Here is a 21,189-nt window from a genome sequence, read left to right on the forward strand (position 1 = left end):
GTTAGCCAGACATTTGCAAGATAGTGACAATTTTTCCCTTTTGGTTGGGCAACGATGATTAGGTGACAATCTATTTTTCTCTCGATGCCTTTTAGAATATGTGGCAAAATGTTTTTGCCCCCTCAATGATGGAACGGATGATAAATGCGTCTTGTTAGTCCATATATTTGCAGAATAGGTGACAAAATTTTCCTTTTGGTTCATGCTACGTTGATTAGGTGACAGTCTGTTTTTTTGACCCGCAACGATGAATAGGTGACAATCTATTTTTTTTCGCAACGATGATTAGATGACAATTTGTTTTCTTTTTGTCCACAATGATGATTAGGTGGTAATCTATTTCTTTTTGTTGATGCCTTTCAAAATATGTGAGCAAATTTTTTTGCCCCGCAATGATGACGAATAAATGATAGATATGTCTCCTTAGCCATGAAATTTGTAGAAGTGGTGAGAAAAAAAATCGGTGAAATTTTGCAAAACAGGTGAGGAAACAAATATTTTTGACAAGACTAGCTGGCATATCCCCGAGCACCTACTTAGTGAGAATCCCAGATAACCCAACACAGGAGTCGAACTCTGGAAGCTGGGCACACCAACGTGAACCCAACCACTGGGCTACCGCACCGTCCTCGTCACATGTACTCCTTCAGTGGTTAATATAATATATTGATATTGTTTCGTATATTGAAAGTTGAAACCCGTCGCTCTCTGCGTCTCCCGGTCGCAGCTCTCAGCCTCTCCCCCGCCGCCTCCCATCCCCTTTCTCTCGCACAGCCGGCGTCAGATTCCGTCGCGGTCCGCCACTCCGGCCGCCGCCTAGCACGGCCACGACCACGGGCTGATTTACCACTTCCACCATATGGATTCGGTCTTCCCCGCCACCACCGCTCGCGCGCCGTACTAGGGTTTCCGGCTGCTCCATGGACAAGCAGCTGCAGCTCCTCCCCAACACAACCGCTGCTAGGGTATGCATGTGTTCTAATTAGAGATTAAGATATTATTCTTGCATGCCCGGTTCAGTCAAATAATCCAAAATTGCTTATCTTCTTTGAACCAGGTTCATTGCAATATCAAAAGCTTTTTTGCATGTCCTCTTATATAAATAATGTTAGAGTTATAATATAAGTCATGTACCTTTTTGTATTTATCCCAATATATAAGGGGTTTCTTGCATATAGTCCACCACATGTACATGTATATATACTGGCCTATGGCCTCATGATAATACAAGTTGCTTTCCTAACATGGTATTAGAGCTTAGGTTTTTTTTAGCACGCGCAACGAATGCTCCTCTCGATCCCAACCCACAGCCGTCGTTGCTCCCTTGGCGAGGCGTCTCGTGCTCTTGTCTGGTCCCGCTGGAACACATCTCGGTTCCCTTGACCCGATCTGCAGAGCTGTCATCGTCCCAGGAGGAATTCTGTTGCTGCCGCTCCTTCTTTCAGGCCCGATCCCGCCGCTAAACAACCCTCTCGCCGGATCAGGCGCGGAACGTGCTGCTGGATTAGCCTGCTACCGCGGATCGGGCTGCTGCCGAATCGGGCTGCTGCCGCGGATCTCCAACCACCCACGGGAACGCCACCTCGACTGCTGGATCAGGCGCCAATCGCCAGGCGCCGCCCGGAACCGCTCGCTGCACCCCGATCCGCTTCACGCGCGCGCCAGGATCCGCGGGAGCGCCGCCAGAATCCGCGGGACGCACTCCCGCTTAGCAGTTCCAGGTTCGCCGCGGGACGCACTCCCACGAGGAACGCCGCCCAGACTCTAGCAGTTCCAGGATCGGCTCTAGCAGTTCCTGCCGACGCGGTTTGCAGATCGGCTCTCACGGTTCCAGTCGACGCGGTTCCCGATCCGTTGACTGACTTCCTTTCCAGAAAAATAAAATAAATTAAAAATAAAAACATGTCTACTGCATCTGGCTATGTTGGTGTCCCTCGCTGTTCGGTGATCTTCGATGGAACTAACTACACCGAGTTCACTGGCTTCATGCGCATTCACATGCGTGGCATCCCTCTCTGGGGAGTTCTCTCTGGCGAGATCTGTTGTCTGCCATGTCCGGTTCCTCCTGTGGCTCCCACTCCTCCGACTCCACCGGTTCTTCCTGCGGATGCTCCTCAGGCTACGAAGGATGCGGCTAAGGTTGCTGATGAGGCTGCTATTCGTGCTTATGATGAGAAGGTTTTGATCTATGAGGAGGCTCTTCAGGTGTATCATGGTGCTCTGTCTGTTTACACCCAGTGGCTTGATGATGATGCCCGTGCTGCAGCTGTTCTCACTGCCAGTGTTCTGCCTCAGTTTGCCTCTGAGTTTCTGGGCCTTCCTACTGTCTTTGAGATGTGGACTCACCTTCGTCAGTGCTATGAGCCCTCTGGTGATGCCTTATATCTCTCTGTAGTTCGTCAGGAGCATGTTCTTCAGCAGGGTGACTCTACTATTGATGACTTCTATGCACAGAGTTCTGCTATCTGGCGCCAGCTTGATTCTCTCCGCAGTGCTGGTTGTCGTAGTTGCTCCTGTTGCCAGGCTGTCCAAGCCGATTTGGAGTTTCATCGCGTCTACGAGTTCCTGTCTAGGCTCCGTAAGGAGTTTGAGCCTCGGCGTGCTCAGTTGTTTGCTCGTGGCCGTATTTCTCTCGTGGAGGCGCTTTTTGAGATTCGTGCTGAGGAGACTCGCTTACGTGGTGCTGGTTTGCTGGAGGTTCCCTCGGTGCTCGCTGCTCGGACTTTTTCTACGCCACCTGCTGCACCGACCCCCTCTCGCTCGAGTGCTCCGCTGCTCTTGCCCACTCCTTCTGGCGGCTCAGGACGCCCCCGTTCACATTGTGGCTACTGCAACAATGATGGTAATATTGAGTCCCACTGCTACACGAAGAAGAAACACTTGCGCAAGGCGCGCTCATCATCTACATCGACTTCATCATCTACCTCGACAGCTTCAGCCATCGCTTTGACTGAGCAGGATATTCTAAGATTTAAGCGTCTGCTCGCTGCTTCAGGTTCTTCCTCGACGGGTACTGCTGGTTCTGTACTGAGGCTTCCCGTACTGAGCAACCACCTTCTACACAGTCAGGTACATCCCCATGGGTTCTGGACTCTGGAGGTTCCTTTCATATGATTTCTAATTCTTCCACTCTGTCCTCTCTTTGATCGCTTGATTCTCCTGTTCATGTCCTCACCGCTGATGGTACTCCACTTTCTGTCGTTAGTAGAGGCACTCTTACCACTCCTTATTCTGTTCCTGATGTTGCTCATGTTCCTGGACTTACCATGTATCTGTTTTCCGCTGGTCAACTTGCTGATTCTGGTTGTCATGTCATCCTTGACCTTGACTCTTGTTCTGTCCAGGACCGTTGCACGCACACCCTGGTTGGGGCTGGTCCTCGCCGCCGTGATTCTGAGGGTCTTTGGGAGTTGGACTGGCTTCATGTTCCTTCCGCTGCCCACTCTATCGCCAGTTCTTCCGCTTTGGTCGCCTCGGCTACTGGTTCCTTCCAGCAGTGGCATCATCGACTTGGTCATCTGTGTGGTTCTCGTTTGTCGTCGTTAGTTCGTCGAGGTCTTCTGGGGTATGTCTCAGGAGATGCCTCTTTAGAGTGTCAGGGTTGTCGTCTTGGCAAGCAGATTCAGTTACCATATTCACATAGTGAGTCAGTGTCTAAGCGTCCTTTTGATTTAGTCCATTCCGATGTATGGGGTCCGGCTCCCTTCACTTCGAATGGGGGTCATAAATACTATATTATTTTCATAGATGACTTCTCTCGTTACACATGGCTTTATTTCATGACTTCTCGTAGTGAGGTGTTGTCCATTTATAAGCGTTTTGCTGCCATGGTTCATACTCAGTTCTCTTTTCCCATTCGTGTGTTTCGTGCTGACTCCGCTGGCGAGTATATCTCTAAGATGTTGCGTGGTGTTCTTGCTGAGCAAGGAACTCTCTCTCAATTCTCTTGTCCTGGTGCTCACGCTCAGAATGGCGTGGTTGAGCGCAAGCATCGTCATCTTCTTGAGACGGCTCGTGCTTTGATGATTGCTGCCTCTCTCCCGCCTCATTTTTGGGCTGAGGCCGTCTCCACCTCCACCTATCTCATCAATCTCCAGCCTTCCGCTGTTCTACAGGGTGGTGTTCCTTTCGAGCGTCTTTTGATCGTTCTCCCGATTATTCGATGCTTCGCTTGTTTGGTTGTGTTTGCTATGTTCTTCTTGCCCCCCGCGAACGCACCAAACTGACCGCTCAGTCTGTTGAGTGTGTCTTCTTAGGCTATAGTGATGAGCATAAGGGCTATCGTTGTTGGGATCCTATCGGTCGCCGGATGCTTATCTCTCGGGATTTGACTTTCGATGAGTCTCGTCCCTTCTACCCACGCCCATCTTCCTCGACTTTTTAGTGGAGGATATCTCTTTCCTCACTTTTCCTGACACACCTATCACACCCGTCGAGCCTTTGCCTATTCGTTCCGCTCCCTCTGCTTCTCCACCTCCACTCGCTTTGTCGCCACCATCTTCCAGGGCCTCCTCGCCTACCATGACACCGGATTCTACACCTTCCTCTCCGGTGACTTCTTCGTCGCCACTCCCCGATTCTACCTTGGTGATTCCTCCTTCCATTGTTCCATCTTTTCCTCAGTGTTACACTCGTCGTTCACGTTCTGTGGATGCCTCTGTGGATGTGTCGTCATCCTCGTCTCAGCCTACTTATGGCTTGCGTTCTCGTCCTCGTCCGCCTGTTGATCGCTTTGGATTTTCCACCGCTGGTGCTGCTGTTCTTGAGCCGACTACTTATCATCAGGCTGTTGTTCATCCTGAATGGCAGTTTGCGATGGCAGAGGAGATTGCTGCTCTTGAGCGCACCGGTACGTGGGATCTTGTTTTCCTTCCTCCCGGAGTCCGTCCCATCACTTGTAAGTGGGTCTACAAGGTTAAGACTCGCTCCGATGGTTCTCTTGAGCGTCACAAAGCTCGTCTTGTGGCTCGTGGTTTTCAGCAGGAGCATGGTCGTGATTATGACGAGACTTTTGCTCCTGTGGCTCATATGACCACTGTTCGTACACTTCTTGCCGTGGCCTCTACACGCCACTGGTCTATCTCTCAGCTTGATGTTAAGAATGCTTTTCTTAATGGTGAGCTGCGTGATGAGGTGTATATGCAGCCACCACCTGGCTATTCTGTTCCTGATGGCATGGTATGTCGTCTTCGTCGCTCTCTCTATGGCCTTAAGCAAGCCCCTCGCGCATGGTTTGAGCGTTTTGCCTCTGTGGTGACCGCCGCTGGTTTTTCACCCAGTGTTCATGATCCAGCATTGTTCATTCACATTTCTCCTCGTGGTCGGACTCTTCTTCTTCTCTATGTTGATGACATGGTCATCACTGGGGATGACCTCGAGTATATTGCCTTTGTTAAGGCCCGTCTTAGTGAGCAGTTCCTTATGTCTGATCTTGGACCTCTTCGCTACTTTCTTAGGATTGAAGTCTCTTCTACCTCTGATGGCTTTTTTATATCCCAGGAAAAGTATATCCAGAATCTTCTTGCTCGTGCTGCTCTTACTGATGAACGCATTGTTGAGACTCCTATGGAGCTCAATGTTCACCTCTCTGCTATTGATGGCGATCCCCTGCCTGACCCGACGCGTTATCGTCATCTTGTTGGCAGTCTTGTTTATCTAGCTGTCACTCGTCCGGATATCTCTTATCCGGTTCATATTCTGAGTCAGTTCGTCTCTGCTCCCACATCGGTTCACTATAGTCATCTCCTCCGTGTTCTCCGATATCTTCGGGGCACGATCTCTCACCGTCTATTCTTTCCTCGCTCCAGTTCTTTACAACTTCAGGCCTATTCGGATGCTACGTGGGCTAGTGATCCTTCGGATCGTCGTTCACTTTCTGCTTACTGTGTTTTTCTTGGTGGTTCTCTTATTGCCTGGAAGACGAAGAAACAGATTGCAGTTTCCCATTCGAGTGCAGAGGCTGAGTTGCGAGCGATGTCTCTTTTGACGACAGAGGTGACTTGGTTACGGTGGTTACTTTAGGATTTTGGTGTTTCTGTCACTACACCGACTCTGCTCTTATTTGATAGTACAAGTGCTATTAGCATTGCGCGCGATCCTGTGAAGCATGAGCTCACCAAGCATATTGGTGTTGATGCTTTTTATGTGCGCGCTGCTGTGCAGGATCAGGTCATTGCTCTTCAGTATGTGCCTTCCGCGGATTTCCTAACGAAGGCCCAGACTTGAGCACAACATGGCTTTTATCTCTCCAAACTCAGTGTTGTTCATCGACCATGAGTTTGTGTGTGTGTGTGTGGGGGGGGTGTTAGAGTTATAATCTAAGTCATGTACCTTTTGTATTTATCCCAATATATAAGTGGTTTCCTGCATATAGTCCACTACCTATACATGTATATATACTGGCCTATGGCCTCATGGTAATACAAGTTGCTTTCCTAACAAATAAATGCCTCTCATGACATAGCATTGTCAATGTTAAAGATACGTGTCGGACCCAGCTAATCGTGACGAACACAAGCTGTAGTTCAGAGAGGAATTCAATTGCATTTCAGGGGCGAATTGCCGAGGATTTATCTTACAACCAGAGGCACCTAAGCCGGCCAGGAACACTGGCGGCGCAATGGGGGAAACCCTACATATGATAGTGCTCTACCGAGTCGGAATCCATGGCTTTATAGCCTTACAAAACGGGGTAAAAATTCAGGGAAAAGTGGTAAAAAGATGATGATGCACTCTCCTGCAGAAGCTCACGGCGTAAACTGAACACGGAGGTACGTTGGCCGTCGGATCGGAGATCAACGCCTCCCGCAACTTCAATCCTAGCGAAGCGGTAGGCTGCACATCGGGGCGTTGGATCGGAGATAAGCGGCCGTAATTGCTTGGCGCCAGTTTTTGAATTTGAAATGAGTTCATTCGTTGCCTCCGCAGCACAGGAGCTTTTCAGTTGGGGCCTGACAACTCCCCGGCTCGACATTAGACCTGTCCACAGGGTCGAAAGCTGGAAAAATCTTTTGAATGAACGAAGCGTCCTCCCAGGTGGCATGCTCAGCTTCAAGATTTGCCCACTTGACCAGCCAACGAACGATAGGTACCTGGAAATCACCCTGGACTCTGGGGATTAGTTTCCTTTCCAAAATCTTTTCGGGCTCGAGCAGGATTGTCCCATCCTCATGTATAAGAGGTATGTTTGGATTGGGAATTGTTGTAGGGCCCAGATGTTTCTTCAGTTGGCTGACATGCAACGGCCTCCCCTCCTCCGTCTTTTAAAGACCGGGGAGACGTGGGGGCGTGTGATCAGTTACGCCCACATCCCCCAGTATCCCACGATGCCCACACGCATTAATCGTGCGGGGAACCCCAGCCGACGGCCCGTGGCCGCAGAAGATCCCGCACGTGGGCCGAGGCCCGTCGGGCTAGGCCTGCGGCGACGTCCCGTCGCGCGCGTGGTGGTGGGCCCGCCGCTCACCACCGGTCCACACATGGCGCATACTGGCCGACTGGCCCGCATCCGACGGCCGCTCCCGCGCGTCGGGGTCTCCAGCTGACCCTCGGCGGGACGCCATCCCAAACGGCTGGCGGTCGGCCAACTCGCCCATCGGCCCCAGCCGGCGCACCACCTCCAACAACTCTCACAATTCGGGCGTGGGGGGAAAACCGCTGGCCCCCCTCGTCCGGAGACCTCCGGACCCCAATAGTTTCGAGGGCTACTGATGGGGATATGGCCCCTGGGTATACCAAAGCGGAGGAAACCCTTCTCCAAGACATTAGGGGGCCAGCTGGGCCCGCTTTGTCGGATGGCCACAGGCGGCCCGTCTGGCCGTCGAGTGGCGTGTCGGCCGGCCACAGGCGGCCCATCTGACTGTTGTGTGGCTGGCCAGCTGGCCACGGGCGGCCCGTCTGGCCGTTGAGTGGCGGGCCGGCTGGCGACGGTCGGCCCGTCCGGCTGGTCCCAACGGCAGCCGGCGGGTCAGTACCCATCCTATCTGACCGTACCGGCGTACGGTGACAAGACCAGACTCCTGACGCAGGGGCGCGCGTGGCTACAACGCGCGTTGGCAGGCCCGACGTGGCCACAGGCGTCATGATGCAAGATACGATGTGGCTACAGGGCCACCGGTCACCATCGAGGCTGACCGGGCGAGGCGACACTGTAGCCATGCCTTCGTCTACCTACTACCTGACGACCCGCGTACCGGCCGCTGTAGCGTCAGACTGGCGGGCCCCGCGCCGGACAAGACCCAACAGCCGGCGGGTCCTTCGGCCAGCAGGAGAGGCTGGCAGCCGGGCCCCGTCCCCCTACTTTTTCCCACTACTGTACATCCTAGGCTACACTATAAAGCCACATCTCAGCCCCCCGAGAGAGGGGCTGGGAACTAGCGAACCGTTAGACTCCAAAACCCCCTGACGCTCCAGACACCACCGAGGCAGCGAGGCCGGCAGCGAGAGCTCCGTCTCCCTCCTCACGAACAGCTCGAGGAGCACCATTGTACTGTGATCTCATATAGTCACACTGGCAGGACTAGGTTTTTTTTACCTCATCGGAGGGCCCTGAACCTGGATAGATCGGCGTCATGTGTCTTGCGCCATCACCCGTTTCCAGACGCTGCCGGCTCCCATCAGCCCGAAACCATGATCTAAGCTACCCCCTGTCATCTGCCGTGGAAATACCACAACATCGATTGACCATCTCTTCTTCGAGTGTCCTCTAGCTAAATACATTTGGAAGTGATCCAGTGTAATCTGGGGGTTGATTGTGTTAGGAATATGCAACTTGTATTCCCATGAGGCCATAGGCCGGTATATATACATGTACAGGTGGTGGACTATATGCAGGAAACCCCTTATATATTGGGATAAATACAAAAGGGTACATGACTTATATTATAACTCTAACACCCCCCCCTCAAACTCATGGTGGATGAACAACACTGAGTTTGGAGAGATAAAAACCATGTTGTGCTCTAGTGTGGGCCTTCGTCAGGAAATCCGCCAACTGTAACTCGGAAGGCACATACTGAAGAGCAATGACCTGATCCTGCACACCAGCGCGCACATAGAAAGCATCAACACCAATATGCACCTAGTTAGGCAGGGGATTACCATCAGTAGCACGGAGGTGAACATTGAGCTCCATAGGAGTCTCAACAATGCGCTCGTCACTAAGAGCAGCACGAGCAAGAAGATCCTGGATATACTTTTCCTGGGATATAAAAAAGCCATAAGAGGTAGAAGAGACTTCAATCCCAAGAAAGTAGTGAAGAGGTCCAAGATCGGACATAAGAAACTGCTCACTAAGACGGGCCTTTACAAAGGCAATATACTCGGGGTCATCCCCAGTGATGATCATGTCATCAACATAGAGAAGAAGAAGAGTCCGACCACGAGGAGAAAGGTGAATAAACAATGCTGGATCATGAGCACGCTGAAAAACCAGCGGCAGTCACCACAGAGGCAAAACGCTCAAACCAGGCGCGAGGGGCTTGCTTAAGGCCATAGAGAGAGTGACGAAGACGGCATACCATGCCATCAGGAACAAAATACCCATTTGGTGGCTGCATGTACACCTCCTCACGCAGCTCACCATTAAGAAAGACATTCTTAACATCAAGCTGAGATATAGACCAGTGGCGTGCAGAGGCCACGGCAAGAAGTGTACGAACAGTGGTCATATGGGCCACAGGAGCAAAAGTCTCGTCATAATCACGACCATGCTCCTGCTGAAAACCACGAGCCACAAGACGAGCTTTGTGACGCTCAAGAGAACCATCGGAGCGAGTCTTAACCTTGTAGACCCACTTACAAGTGATGGGACGGACTCCGGGAGGAAGTGAAACAAGATCCCACGTACCAGTGCGTTCAAGAGCAGCAATCTCCTCTGCCATCGCAAACTGCCATTCAGGAGGAACAACAGCCTGATGATAGGAAGTCGGCTCAAGAACAGCAGCACCAACGGTGGGAAATCCAAGGCAATCAAAAGGCGGACGAGGGCGAGAACGCAAGGCATAGGGAGGCTGAGATGAGGATGACGACACATCCACAGAGGCATCCACATGACGTGAACGACGAGTGTAACACTGAGGAAAAGATGGAACAATGCAAGGGGGGATCACCAAGGTAGAATCGAGGGGTGAAGACGTAGAAGTCACCAGAGATGAAGGTGCAGAATCCGGTGACATGCCAGGAGAGGAAACCGTGGGAGATGGTGGTAGCAAATCGACAGGAGGTGGAGAAGCAGAGGGAGCGGAACGAATAGGCAAAGGCTCGATGGGGGTGAGAGGTGTATCAGGAAAAGTGAGGAAAGAGATATGCTCCACTGAAAAGGTCGAGGAAGATGGGCGTGGGTAGAAGGGACGAGACTCGTCAAAAGTCACATCCCGAGAGATACGCATCCGACGACCGATAAGATCCCTACAACGATAGCCCTTATGCTCATCACTGTAGCCTAAGAAGACACACTCAACAGACTGAGCGGTCAGTTTGGTGCGTTCGCGAGGGGCAAGAAGAACATAGCAAACACAACCAAACAGGCGAAGCATCGAATAATCGGGAGAACGATCAAAGAGATGCTCAAAAGGAACACCACCCTGGAGAGCAGCAGAAGGTTGTAGATTGATGAGATAGGTGGAGGTGGAGACGGCCTCAGCCCAGAAATGCGGCGGGAGAGAGGCAACAATCATCATCGCACGAGCCGTCTCAAGAAGGTGACGATGCTTGCGGCTCAGCCACACCATTCTGAGCATGAGCACCAGGACAAGAGAACTGAGCAAGTGTACCCTGCTCAGCCAGAAATCCACGCAACATCTTGGAGATATACTCTTCAGCAGAGTCAGCACGGAACACACGAATAGGCATAGAGAACTGAGTGTGAACCATGGCAGCAAAATGCTTATAGATAGATAATACCTCACTACGAGAAGACATAAAATAGATCTACGTGTATCGAGAGAAATCATCTATAAAGATAATATAGTAGCGATGGCCTCCCTTCGAGGAAAAGGGAGCTGGAACCCAAACATCGGAGTGAACAAGGTCAAAAGGACGCTGGGACATAGTCTCGCTATGAGGATAAGGTAACTGAACCTGTTTACCAAGCCGGCAGCCCTGACAGTCTAAAGACACACCACCGGAGACGGATCCAAGAAGACCACGTCAAACTAAGGATGAGAGACGAGAGCCACATAAATGACCCAGACGATGATGCCACTCTTGAAAAGAGCTGGTAGACAAGGCAACAGAGGAGCAGAGACTAGTTGCGGTGGCAGCGGATGGAAGGTGAAGCTAGTCAAGCTCCCAGAGACCCTGAGAGTCACGACGCCGGGGGCCAGCACCAAGAAGAGCACCAGTGTGACGGTCCAGAACTGAACATGAGTCAAAGTCAAGAATGACCCGACAATCAGAGTCAACAATCTGGCCACCAGAAAGGAGCTGCATGGTAAGCCGAGGAACATGAGCAACATCGGGAACATGAAAAGATGAAGTGCTAAGAGTGCCTCGGCCAGTAACCGGGAGAGAAATACCATCAGCAGTAAGAACATGAACAGGAGAATCAAGAGGTCGAGTAGATGACAGAGTGGATGAATCAGGAGTACTATGAAAAGATGCTCCAGTATCAATAACCCACGGAGATGTACCTGCGTGTGTAGAAGGTGGTCTCGCAATGCCAGAAGAGTCCGTAGCAGAACCAACAGAACCCGTCGATGAAGAAACAACAGATGGAGCTAGCAGACATTGAAATCATCCAATCTCCTGCTCAGTCAGGGGTGCAACCGAAGATGTCGATGTAGACACACCCGACAACGGAGAGTCGAAGGCAAGCAGCAGGGCGCGAAGTCGCGCAATCTCGTCCTCGGTGAAGTACACAGCTGAAGTAGGCGGCGTAATGGCACGAGGAGAGAAGCAACCACCACCACCTGTGGAAGCCGCTAAATGTGGCGGTGTAGTATGTCCAGTATCGTCGGCAAAGACCGGTGAAGAAGACGAGGCCGTGTGCGGACAAGCACCAAGTGCCAAGGGAAGACGCGTGGACGAAGTGCAGTCCATGGAGTCATAGGCACCATGACAACCGGTGAAAATCGCGAGAGGTGTCGGGGAAGAGCGACATGCACCGATGAAAGTCGCGAGAGGAGTCGATGTAGAGCGACAATCACCATATGTAGAGCTCGCAGGAGCAACAGAAGAACTACCAGCACAGCCGTCAGGAGTCACGGGAAGCAAGGGACTGCAACGTTGCGTGCTGGTGTAGACCATTTTCTTTTTAGAGGTCAACGACCAGGGAAAACCAGATCCGATCGGGAGTGCAAAACAGCACGCCGTGGAGAACGGCGACGTGCAGACGCGGCAGATGCCGGTGCAGCGGCTGATGCAGGACGTGGTGACCCTGTCCCTGCACCACGCCGGCAGCTACGTCGTGGAGCAGGATGGGAGCCGCTTCGATCTGGATCCGAGGCAACGCGGCGGGGTCGATCTGGCCAGATGGGGCGGCGGCGGCTGGAGGCGGCGGCGGCCAGGGACGAAAATGGATCGGGAGCGGGGCGTTGATGGGAGGAGATCGATCTGGAGCTTTGACCACGACGAGACGGGAGCAGCAACGAGTCGCGGACGGGAGCTGACGAGCGGACTAGAACCAGGAGCTGACGAGATCGGCCTAACCGCGAGCGGGGCCTGCGGCTGGTTCGATCCTGCTGCTGGTTCGATCCGGCGGAACAGGAGGAGATCCGGCTGCGGGGAGAGAGGAAGCAGCAGGACAAGGGATTTCATCGGAGCACGAGTTGCGCGTGCAAAGGAAAAACACTAAGGCTCTAATACCATGTTAGGAATATGCAACTTGTATTCCTATGAGGCCATAGGCCGGTATATATACATGTACAGGTGGTGGACTATATGCAGGAAACCTCTTATATATTGGGATAAATACAAAAGGGTACATGACTTATATTATAACTCTAACAGATTGTAGGTTCTCAGACACAATAGCTTGATTGAGATGATTATCTCTGCACAGACTGGTCAAGGTGAACAGCGCAAATTAGTGATTGATGTCTCCAAACTTTAAAGCAAATATATCTGAGATGATTAGATCAGTGGGAGTTTTTTATATTTCATTCTTGGAAGAAGGGTGTGTAACTCTTTTTTCATTGGCTCTGTTCTTGATCGAGGATGAATATATCCACCCGCCATTACCATTGTCAACGAGTAGTAAGACACAGCCACAATACTTCCTGCTGTATGTACTTATGTTCACTGTTTTTTATTTGATGAACTGACTGCTGCATGTTGCTTTGTTATGATTTATGATGTAGATTTTGTATATAATTTGTAAGATATACCCTGAGTAGTTTGCATCACGATAGATAAAATTGAAGGATGCTTCAACAGACCGGGGATGGCTGGATGGCGTGCCGTTGCAACTGTGGTGAATAAACCTCTATGTCGTCGATGAAGAATATGCTTTGTATGTATTGAGACTTGAGAGATAAACTTCCTAATTTTGGCTTGCGAGATGTTAAATAGCTGCATCTTTAGTTCTGGGTATCTCTTACCTTGGATCTGATAAACTGAATGTGCTTTATGGGAGGCATATATGTGCTCTAAATCTTATCACAATTCCACTAACTTGAATGCCTCCTATTTGACAGAACATTCTTAAAAGCATATCAGTCACATCCTACCCAAATGGTTACTCACTGCATGTATTCTGCACAGGAGACTGGCTATATTTACATCATGCCAAAGAATATCTTGAAGCTCATACGCATAGCAGATCTACGGACACAGGTTGCGGGTTTCCTTTATGGGCTGAGTCCACAGGATAATCCCCAACCAAGGAGATCAGATGCATATCGATTCCCCCACAGCATGGAACTCACCAGATGGCGGCTCTTCCAGCGAATCTTCGGGAGCATGAGTTCCTTGCTGACTTCGAGCCATTGGGATGGATGCATACCCAGCCAAATGAAGCTCCTCGGCTATCACCCCAGGTTCATCTCCTACTATTTCTACCTTGAAATCCAACCACCTGATCCTTATCCAGAATGAAGTGGCTAAAACATGAGCAAATCTATGACATCTAATCAAGCAAATTTCTGTCTTTCCATCAGCTAATTGTTTCTCCTGAGACATCTGATTTCTTAATGAGATGGCACTATTCATACAAAGCCAATGTATTCGATATTTATACATAAAATGATTTATCATATAGTGTACAATAGAAATTTAACCTATCAAACTCGCTCTGCACAATACGTAAAAATATATTGCCGTTGGTTGTTTTATGTTTTGCACAATTATAATAGTGTTGCCGGTGGACAGTTTCACTGCTGAATTATTGGTTCTGTTTGGTACGTTATGTGGCAGAGGGGCTTTCTGCATGTAAACCAGTCTCTACTGAATTGTGTTCTATTCCTTCTTGCACATTCTACCTTTTTTATGTGTGATCCAGAAGGAATTGAGAAATAGCAACTAGATAATCATTGGGCTGCTATCTAGACCATGGAGCGGTTCTAGAGATTTGGGTAGTTTAGGCGAGCATATGTCCTTGCATATTAATAAGTGAAGTAGGGTCACTAGGTTGGTTGGCCTTGTTTACTTGGCTCGGAGCAATGACCATTGAGAAGCACAGACGATTGGCTAGTCTTGTTTAGATTCGTGTCCAGCGGGACAAGCGTGCCAAAGTCGCTAGAACGAAGTGGTGGAAGCTCAAGGGGGAGGTAGCTCAGGCGTTCAAGGACAGGGTCATTAAGGAGGGCCCTTGGGAGGAAGGAGGTGATGCAGACAACATGTGGATGAAGATGGCGACTTGCATTCGTAAGGTGGCCTCAGAGGAGTTTGGAGTGTCCAGGGGAAGTAGAAGAGAAGCTAAAGATACCTGGTGGTGGAACGATGATGTCCAGAAGGCAATTAAGGAGAAGAAAGATTGTTTCAGACGCCTATATCTGGGTAGGAGTGTAGACAACATAGAGAAGTACAAGATGACAAAGAAGGCCGCAAAGCGAGCTATGAGTGAAGCAAGGGGTCGGGCGTATGAGGACCTCTACTAACGGTTAGACACGAAGGAAGGAGAAAGGGACATCTATAAGATGGCCAAGATCCGAGAGAGGAAGACGAGGGATGTTGACCAAATAAAGTGCATCAAGGACGGAGCAGAGCAACTCCTGATGAAGAATGAGGAGATTAAGCATAGATGGTGGGAGTACTTTGACAAGCTGTTCAATGGAGAGAGTGAGAGCTCTACTATTGATCTGGACGACTCCTTTGATGATACTAGCAGGCGTTTTGTGCGGCGTATCCATGAGTCGGAGGTCAAGGAGGCTTTAAAGAGGATGAAAGGAGGCAAGGCGATGGGCCTTGATTGTATCCCCATTGAGGTGTGGAGAGGCCTCGTGGACATAGCGATAGTATGGCTAACCAAACTTTTCAACCTCATTTTTTGGGCAAAGAAGATGCCAAAAGAATGAAGACGGAGTATATTAGTATCAATCTTCAAGAACAAAGGGGATGTTCAGAGTTGTATTAATAACCGTGGAATTAAATTGATGAGCCATACAATGAAGCTACGTGAGAGAGTCATTGAGCTCCGCTTAAGAAGAATGACAAGCGTGGCCAAAAATCAGTTTGGTTTCATGTCTGGGAGGTCGACCATGGAAGCCATTTTCTTGGTACGACAACTTATGGAGAGATATAGGAAGCAAAAGAAGGACTTGCATATGGTGTTCATTGACTTGGAGAAGGCCTATGATAAGATACAACGGAATGTTATGTGGTGGGCCTTGGAGAAACACAAAGTCCCAGCAAAATACATTACCCTCATCAAGGACATGTACGATAATGTTGTGACAAGTGTTTGAACAAGTGATGGTGACACTGATGACTTCCCGATTAAGATAATACTGCATCAGGGGTCAGCTTTGAGCCCTTATCTTTTTGCGTGGGTGATGGATGAGGTCACAAGGGCTATACAAGGAGATATCCCATGGTGTGTGCTCTTTGCGAACGATGTGGTGCTAGTCGATGATAGTCGGACGGGGGTCAACAGGAAGTTGGAGTTATGGAGGCAAACCTTGGAATCGAAAGGTTTTAGACTTAGTAGGACTAAGACTGAGTACATGAGGTGCGCTTTCAGTACTACTAGACACGAGGAGGAGGGGGATGTTAGCCTGCCTCAGAATGACACCTTCCGATATTTGGGGTCAATGTTGGAGAAGGATGGGGATATCGATGAAGATGTGAACCATCGAATTAAAGCCGGGTGGATGAAGTGGCGCCAAGCTTTTGGCATTCTCTATGACAAGAGGGTGCCACAAAAGCTTAAAGGCAAGTTCTATAGGACGACGGTTCGACCCGCAATGTTGTATGGCGCTGAGTGTTGGCCGATTAAAAGGCGACATGTGCAACAACTAGGTGGAGATGCGCATGTTGAGATGGATGTGGGGCCACACAAGGAAGGACCGAATCCGGAATGATGATATACGATATAGAGTTGGGGTAGCGCCAATTGAAGAGAACCTTGTCCAACATCGTTTGAGATGGTTTGGACATATTTAGCGTAGGCCTCCAGAAGCCCCAGTGCATAGCGGACGGCTAAAGCATGCTGATAATGTCAAGAGAGGCCGGGGTAGACCGAACTTGACATGGAAAGAGTCCGTAAAAAGAGATCTAAAGGATTGGAGCATCACCAATGAACTAGCCATAGACAGGGGTGCGTGAAAGCTTGCTATCCGTGTGCTGAAACCATGAGTTGGTCGTGAGATCTTATGATTTTCACCTTTAGCCTACCCCAACTTGTTTGGGACTAAAGGCTTTGTTGTTGTTGTAATACATTTTTCTTATTAAATTTGAAAAATATTATGCAGGTTCAAAAAAATTCGGAAATATTACACCATCGGCCTAGCCGACTGGCTCCAGTAGGTTTTGCCAAAGCCGATTGGTGCCTGTCGGCTTTGGATAGGCCACTCGGCCGCGCTGCATTGGCTCCACTTGGCTTAAATTTGACCAATTAGTACTAATCGGCCTTGCCGGGACCAATTAGTACTAATCGGCTTAGTAGTGACCAATTAGTACTAATCGGTGTTGGCAAAGTCGATAGGTGCATGCATTCATATTTTCCTACGTAACTAAGATTTTCTGATGACCAGAATGCCAAAATAGCCCCTCTAGTTTCCCGAGTGGCAGATCCCGCTATTGGATCAGGTGGCAAGAATTCTTTTTCCCGCCATAATTTCCTGCTTCTGACTTCCCGCCCTAATTTCCCGCTTTTAACTTCCCGCCATTGTTTCCCACTTCTTAGTTCCCGCCGATATCTCCTGCCATAGTTTCCTGCTTGTTAGTTTCCGCCTATTTTTCTCTTCTGAACCTATAAAAATTCCTCCACACTCCGGTGGGTAAGCAGTCCAGTGTAGTATCGTAGTTTCGCCAAGATGTCTCATTATCCTTTTGATACTAGTTTTCTCTCTGATATGTCCCAGTGTCTTCTGCGTTTAGCCAGCAATTTCAAGATAGGCAATAGAATAGTTTCATGAGACGAACTCATCAATAGTGACATCCTACTGAATGAGCTGGCTCACGCATTAGCTAGGAGTGGGTGGCCTCCCGGGACCTTCGAGGAGATATGGAAAGAACTTCTCAAATTTAACAAGACCAGCATAATATTTCTGATTTTTTTTGAATCTGCATAATATTTTTCAAATTTAATAAAAAATTGTATTATTTAAAAAAATCCATAGTAAAACATGGTGGTCCAGATTAGAGCCACCGTGGCAATGTGCTGCTGAAAATCCTTGATCGAGAGTCCTAAAGTAGTGAACTGTTCATTCTGTTTTGTTCTTCAGGATTTGACGTTGCATCCTAAGATTCTGGAGAACAACAATGTCGTGCTCGCTGACCGCATACAATTGACTCCGTAGCAACAAGGATGATCGTGCTCGCTGACAGCATACAATTGACGCCGTAGCAACAAGGACAACGGTAGCAACCCTGGTGGTTACCTCCCGACTCACTATGAGAAAGCCGAGATGCTTCTCAGCGACCGCTTCCTTGGATTCCACTCCCTCTGTATCAAATATAAGATGTTTTCTTATATACAAAGGGAGTTGTCTTATATTTTGATCATATCAATCCGTAAGCGTGCTTATGAGTACTTTGCATTTGTTCTTGAGAACTTTTCAAATATTACTCACTTAACTTATGTCTCTACCAGGTTCCGGACAATGCTCCCTGGAACAACAACTTCATGGGAGTGAAGCACGGCCCACAGATGAAGTACATTATGAAGTTGGGGACGCCTCGAGACTTGTACCATGAGGACCACAGTGACATGGATGAAGTTCGTAAGACACCATGCTGTAGCGCGCCCTCCACCCTGTCTTTTAACACATGGAGACCTACAGTGAATTCTTGGCAGTTTTGAATAGAGAGATCCCTGTAACTCGTAACTTTGACCTGCAATGAAGTATTCAAAGTTTCGAATACAGATTGTATGCTTTCTGTTGTAAGCCTCCCCCTTCATGCGGGATGATGTATATACTCCCTCCGTTCGGAATTACTTGTCGTAAAAAAAATAAAAATAAATGTATCTAGAACTAAAATAAATATATTTTAGTTCATACTGTACTTCATCTAGAACTAAGATAAAGAAATACTCCCTCCGTTCGGAATTACTTATCATAAAAATAAATAAAAATAAATGTATCTAGAACTAAAATATATCTAGATACATTCATGAAGGCACTACGTAGCGGCGCCGCAGCGAGTAACAATTCCCATATCTGCATGTACCTGCAGAAGAAATGAACTCAATGCTCAGGGCCAGGAACAATTCCCGTATCTGCGCGTACATGCAGAAGAAATGAACTCAAGGCTCAGTGTCAGACAACCGAGTGTAGTATGGCAGGCTGAGACTAAAGTGCAAGCGTGCATGCAAAGCGTACCACAAAAACAGGAAAAAAGGTGCATACACTAACAACACACTAGCTACAAATATAAGTACGCAGTCATTGTTCAATACGTAGCCAAGAACAAGCCACATGCATCTGCTTAGGATTTGTTGTCAGGTTTAACATATTCTTTTTTTAGATTAGGTTTTATATATACTTAACTGCCAAAGTTACATGTATTTAGTTATTAGATAAAGGATCAGTTGCCAGATTTTAAAAACAGCTGTTAATTTAAACATACTTAGTTGCCAAATTAAAAAAAGAATTGAAAACAAAAGCTTAATTGGGGGATTATAAGTACTCTCACTTCGCCCGCTCCTACCCCCGTTCCCTTTGCGCCGCCCGCCGCGTCATCCTCCTCTCCCTTCCCTTGCTCCGGTCGGCTGCTGCCCGTCGCCATGCCACGGGACCTCGACGACGGCGCGCCTCGCCCCAAGCGCCGCGTTCCAGAGCGGGACGACGAACAGTCGGCCGCGAATCGTCGCCCCTCCCCCTCGGCCAGCCGACATGAGAATGAGCTCCGCAGCTCCCTGCTCAAGGGCAAGGCGGTGGCTGGCGAGGAGGTCTTGTCCTGGCGCGAGTCCCAGTAACGCGACCGTCCACCGACCACTGGCGGGGCCGTGACAACCGGTCTCCGTCGCGTGGCCGACGTTCTTGATCCCCAGCGCGCTCAGGTCGAGCGGAGGTGTCGCCTCCACGGCGCTATAACCCTCCCCAGCGCCAGCCCTAGTTTCCTCCGGCGGGGCCTGGTGGGAGGAATGGCAAGGGGCATTTGCTAAGAAGAAGAAGAAGAAGAAGAAGGGTGGCCAACCCGTCCATGGTTGCGCCGGTCAAGCATCCTCGGTGACCCGCCCCGCTCCCCCGCCGGTGGATGCTCCTGTTTAAGGAGCTCCCCGCGCCTCGTTCGTTGTTTGCTTCAATTGCGGGGTGGTGGGTCACTACCAAGTGGACTGCAAGCTCCCCCTTCCTGTCACAAATGCAAGAGTGCCGATCACCCTGCCTTGCTGTGCCCGGAGGCCGATCTCTCCAGCGAGCTGGCGCTCTATGGCCATGCCCTTGAGGGCTCTGGCTACTACCAGATAGAGATCTCCGAGCCACCGACCTCACCGTCTCTCACGGCCCTCATCTCTGTGCTTGGTGGGTGGACATCGTCTCCGGCCATCATCTTGGCCGAGCTTCAGCACCTCTTCTGCCCAGACTAGGGCTGGGTGGTCACTCCCCTCTCCGACCACGAGTTAACTGCCGTCTTCGCTGACCCTGCAAGTCTTTGCTTCGTCACCCATAGTGATGAGCTGACTTTGGCACTCAATAAGCTCACAGTGAATATCTCGGTTCCTGTCGTGGTTTTGTCACGGCAGATGTCCTCATGAAAGGACTTAGTGATGGAGCCATCGCACCTTGGTGACGACTCAAAGGGGTTGAGCGGAAGCGAGACTCGGGTTTACCCAGGTTCGGCCCCTCCGATGAAGGTAAAAGCCTACGTCCTGCTTTGTGTATATTTGATGTTGGAATCGATTACAAGGGTGCGTAACTCGCCTGACCTAGCTCTCGATGGATTGTAACTTAAGTCTATCAATCCTAGAACCTCGCCTTTATATACAGGCCAGGGCCCTAGGTTTACAAGAGTCCAGGCCACATTGTAAGTCGTGACCTGACATGTTTCTAAGCCGCTGTGTCTCTCAAGCAAGGAAACTAACGGCGAGTCTTCCTCTTCTTGGACCTTGAGTCACCACCTGGGCTCTTGGGCTCGGCCGACTCTCTGATGGAGAACACCTTGCGCCTTCTGCATCCTGGGTCTAGGCCCATCTTTGAACATGAATGTTGAGTCACCATGAACCTGACCCGGCCTAGTAGGGCGGGTCATACATTGAGTAATATCCCCAACATTAGGCCCCATATTGACTTGAATTTATTCATGTTAATAAACCTTTACTTTTGACCCTGGCGACTCACGTGGAATCTCCGACTCGGCTTTTTTTTAAAGAGCGACAAGCCGCCAATCTTCATGATATGTTTGATTCGCTGAGTCGCTTATTGACGACGTCACCTGCCCCACCATCTCAGAGATCTTAATGACGTCATCCCAATGGACCTTTCGTCTTATCCAGTCATCCCAAAAATCCAGGCGCCATCATTTCCAATTTTTAATGCGCCTCCTTGATTCCCGCGCTTGCCGTTTTGGTTTTCAGCCTCGGGTCTTCAAATAGTCGCGGGGGGTCACTCGTCTTCATCCACATCGCCGCTCCACTTCATCTTCTTCCTC

General features: G+C 49.7%; 1 protein-coding gene across 3 annotated transcripts; it reads left to right on the forward strand.

The window, feature by feature from the left end:
- The first annotated feature begins 686 nt into the window (after positions 1 to 686).
- On the forward strand, positions 687 to 18,461 carry LOC123412186. Of its 3 annotated transcripts, none has more exons than XR_006613437.1 (4): positions 687 to 965; positions 13,702 to 13,976; positions 17,823 to 18,111; positions 18,191 to 18,461. XR_006613437.1 is itself a non-coding variant. In XM_045105127.1 (3 exons), the coding sequence occupies exons 1-3, from the start codon at positions 921 to 923 to the stop codon at positions 18,231 to 18,233; spliced, it is 363 nt and encodes a 120-aa protein (XP_044961062.1). In that variant the 5' UTR covers positions 694 to 920; the 3' UTR covers positions 18,234 to 18,461. The 3 variants fall into 3 exon arrangements, 1 of the variants encoding a protein (XP_044961062.1); XR_006613438.1 differs by lacking the exon at positions 17,823 to 18,111 and adding an exon at positions 13,350 to 13,450 and having other exon boundaries at positions 688 to 965; XM_045105127.1 differs by lacking the exon at positions 17,823 to 18,111 and having other exon boundaries at positions 694 to 965.
- Positions 18,462 to 21,189: the final 2,728 nt, after the last annotated feature.

Source organism: Hordeum vulgare, chromosome 7H (assembly GCF_904849725.1).
Source record: "Hordeum vulgare subsp. vulgare chromosome 7H, MorexV3_pseudomolecules_assembly, whole genome shotgun sequence".
NCBI classification, from domain to species: Eukaryota; Viridiplantae; Streptophyta; class Magnoliopsida; order Poales; family Poaceae; genus Hordeum; species Hordeum vulgare.